Raw genomic sequence first — 2,713 nt, forward strand, 5'->3', positions numbered from 1 at the left:
AGGTGAAGTCGATGAGATGGGCTCCCTGAATCATGTTTTATCTCACTTCAGTTTCGAGTTTGGACTGCCCATTTGGAAAGAAGAAGGTTAAGTTCATCAGATCAAATCACATGGACCATATCATTAACTTTCTACCTAAATATATATGTACCAAACAAGTATAATAATTTTAATGTTTTTCCATTATGTTTTTACATAATACATAACTTTATAGAGACGTTTAAAAAAAAATTATAGTCGTATTTTTTACAATTTCTTGTGAACAAGAAATTAGAAAGTTCTCCACCCTTTTTGTTAATTTTTCCCTGTCAAACAATGTGAAATGTATTACTTCAATCAAATAATAAGTTCATGACCCAGCTATAATATTTTCACATTTTCAGCATTTTTCTTATTAAAGAAGTTTTTAACAATGAAGATAAATTCATTTTTATTCCTATCTTAAAATAATATTATAAGTGATTTGTTGGATGATTAGCAAATACACAAATGTTAGAGAATTGAAGAAAGTAATCAATTCTCAATAAGTAACACAAGCTTGATCATATATTCAACTTAACACGAAAATGATACGTTTCATGTACTGCATAGTAGTATATCAGAAGAAAGACCATGATGTTTGCATCTCTTTTCAACTTTCCCAAAAAGAACCAAAAACAAGGATAAACTATACATGGATAAAGCGTTTAAGCACACTAAAGAAGGAGGAATTAACTGGATGATGATGCAAAAGCCCAAGGCCAACCCAGCTAAACTCTAATCAAATACACACTAAGTTCAGGACCTCCAGCACCATCAGGGTTCATCATATAGAAAGCCTCTGAGTCTTTAGAGCCCACAACTCTCTCAAACTTGGCTCTCATATACATGAGCTCTCCTTCGGACGCATCAGCAGCTCCATTCCCAGTTCCAGGCAACACACCAGCACCCATTGAAATTGGCTCCACAGCTTTCAACACCTTCCACTCCTCAGGCCCGCACTCGCGCCTTGTTGCAAACCCGCATTTCTTTCCATTGCAGTAAGTCCTCCAAAGGGGCTCCTCTAGCAACTTCTTGCCTTTCTTTTCTGTTCTCTTTTCACACTCTAAGGCAATGCGAACCAACCCAGAAGCCATCTCTCGGACTAAAAGACTTGTGGGTGTTGCAAGTTCAATAAAAAATGCTGGACTCAACTTGGCATCTTGTTGAAATGCAAAATGGACATGGCCTCTTCGATACCCGAAAAGGGTACCTATCACTCGGCTCCCAAGACTCGAGTGATACCTAGATTGGCTCTTACCGAAAATTGTAAGAGCCGATCGGAGCTTAGAATGTTTCTTCGGCCTTGGTGCTGCTGTCACAGAAGTAATTTCCACCGGCCCTGGGATTGTTAGCTCCTCCAAATCTTTGATCTCATCCTCACAGAAATGTGAGGATGAGCTGAAGGTCAAGATTTCTTCCTCGTCATCCTCCTCATCAATCTTCTTTTTCCAGTGGAAGTATCTCCTCGAGAAAGAGAAAGAAGAGTCATGAGGAGTTTTGGCAGCGATGGTCTTCATTTGGGTAGGTAAAAATAACTCAGAATGAAAAGCAAGCAAGCAAAACTCTTAGAAGGGAAGATGGGTATGACTATAGACTGTCTTGTTTCTAATATGTAGTAGTAGTTGGTTGTTCTAGCTATCCCTTGCAATTGGGCTCTATTACACTGAAAAGACTGGCAAGAGAATCCTGCCAAAAAAGTAAGGTGAGCAGTCCTACCTAACTGTAACAGGAAAAAAGAATTATCAAGGGAGAAAACAATTTTTAACGGATAGGAGATGAGATTGAATGAGTGATGGAAATAGATACAAGAGAGGAAACTTGGAAATGGGAAATCTGAGAATAGTGGAAGCAGAGGCGACAACCTTTTGTGTTATTTCTTTGTCATGTGAAGGGCTGAGCTGAAAAATGTGGGGTACAGAGAGAAAGGGAAGCTTGACTGACTATGCTGACTTGCATTGGAAACGGTTAAGGACAGGTAAAAACACACCAACCGTACCCACCAGGACCACCACCCTCACCAAGCTTTGGCTTTAGTCCTTTCTTGCTCCCTCCACTTCCACCATAGCACAAATAAACCGCACTTGTTCCCATGACCATCAGCCACCATTAGCCCACTTTGTGTTTTGTACCCCTTTTGTCTTTTTACATATCCTTTATGATTTATGGGCTGGCAGAATGATTAGCCTGATTATTGATGCTATTATGCAAAAACTTAACCAGTGTGTTTCCTTAAACTTGTTATTGACAGACTCAGGAAGGTTCTGAATTCGGATTGTCTTAAGAGTTAAGTCTGGAAGTTATCGTGTGTCCTCATTGTGTGCCTATTTTCCTTGATTTCCCATTGAAATAGAGAGAGAATTTGTGAACATAACTTTCTATCCAAATTTTTCTCACAACTCTCTGTAAAAGAAAAAATAATAATAAAAAATTTAAGTGAATATGATAAATAATCGCCCCAAATCTATCCCATTAAAATTATAGAAAAAATTGTGATCTAAAAAAGCACTCATACAGTAGAGAAAGATCACAGGTAGCTTTGATAGACACCAATCCACTGTCTAAAACTCAAACCAGTTTATTATTGATGGGTTTGGCTAGGACCTAAAAATTCCATCATACCAAGAACGTCACTGTCAAAAAGAAATAAAAAAAGACCAGTGATGATCGGCTATAAACATTGAGCCAATAAAAT

The 2,713-nt window shown here is 38.1% G+C and overlaps 1 protein-coding gene across 1 annotated transcript; it reads right to left on the reverse strand.

Annotated features, from left to right (window-relative positions):
* Positions 1-477: 477 nt before the first annotated feature.
* Positions 478-2,263, reverse strand: LOC142629504 (protein MIZU-KUSSEI 1-like). Its single transcript, XM_075803507.1, has one exon. The coding sequence runs from the start codon at positions 1,536-1,538 to the stop codon at positions 750-752; it is 789 nt and encodes a 262-aa protein (XP_075659622.1). The 5' UTR covers positions 1,539-2,263; the 3' UTR covers positions 478-749.
* Between the last annotated feature and the right edge of the window lie 450 nt (positions 2,264-2,713).

Source organism: Castanea sativa, chromosome 3, assembly GCF_040712315.1.
Source record: "Castanea sativa cultivar Marrone di Chiusa Pesio chromosome 3, ASM4071231v1".
Classification (NCBI taxonomy): Eukaryota; Viridiplantae; Streptophyta; class Magnoliopsida; order Fagales; family Fagaceae; genus Castanea; species Castanea sativa.

Coding starts and splice junctions, on each gene's coding strand:
- LOC142629504 (XM_075803507.1), bottom strand. CDS start 1,538: ATGAAGACCATCGCTGCCAAAACTCCTCATGACTCTTCTTTCTCTTTC.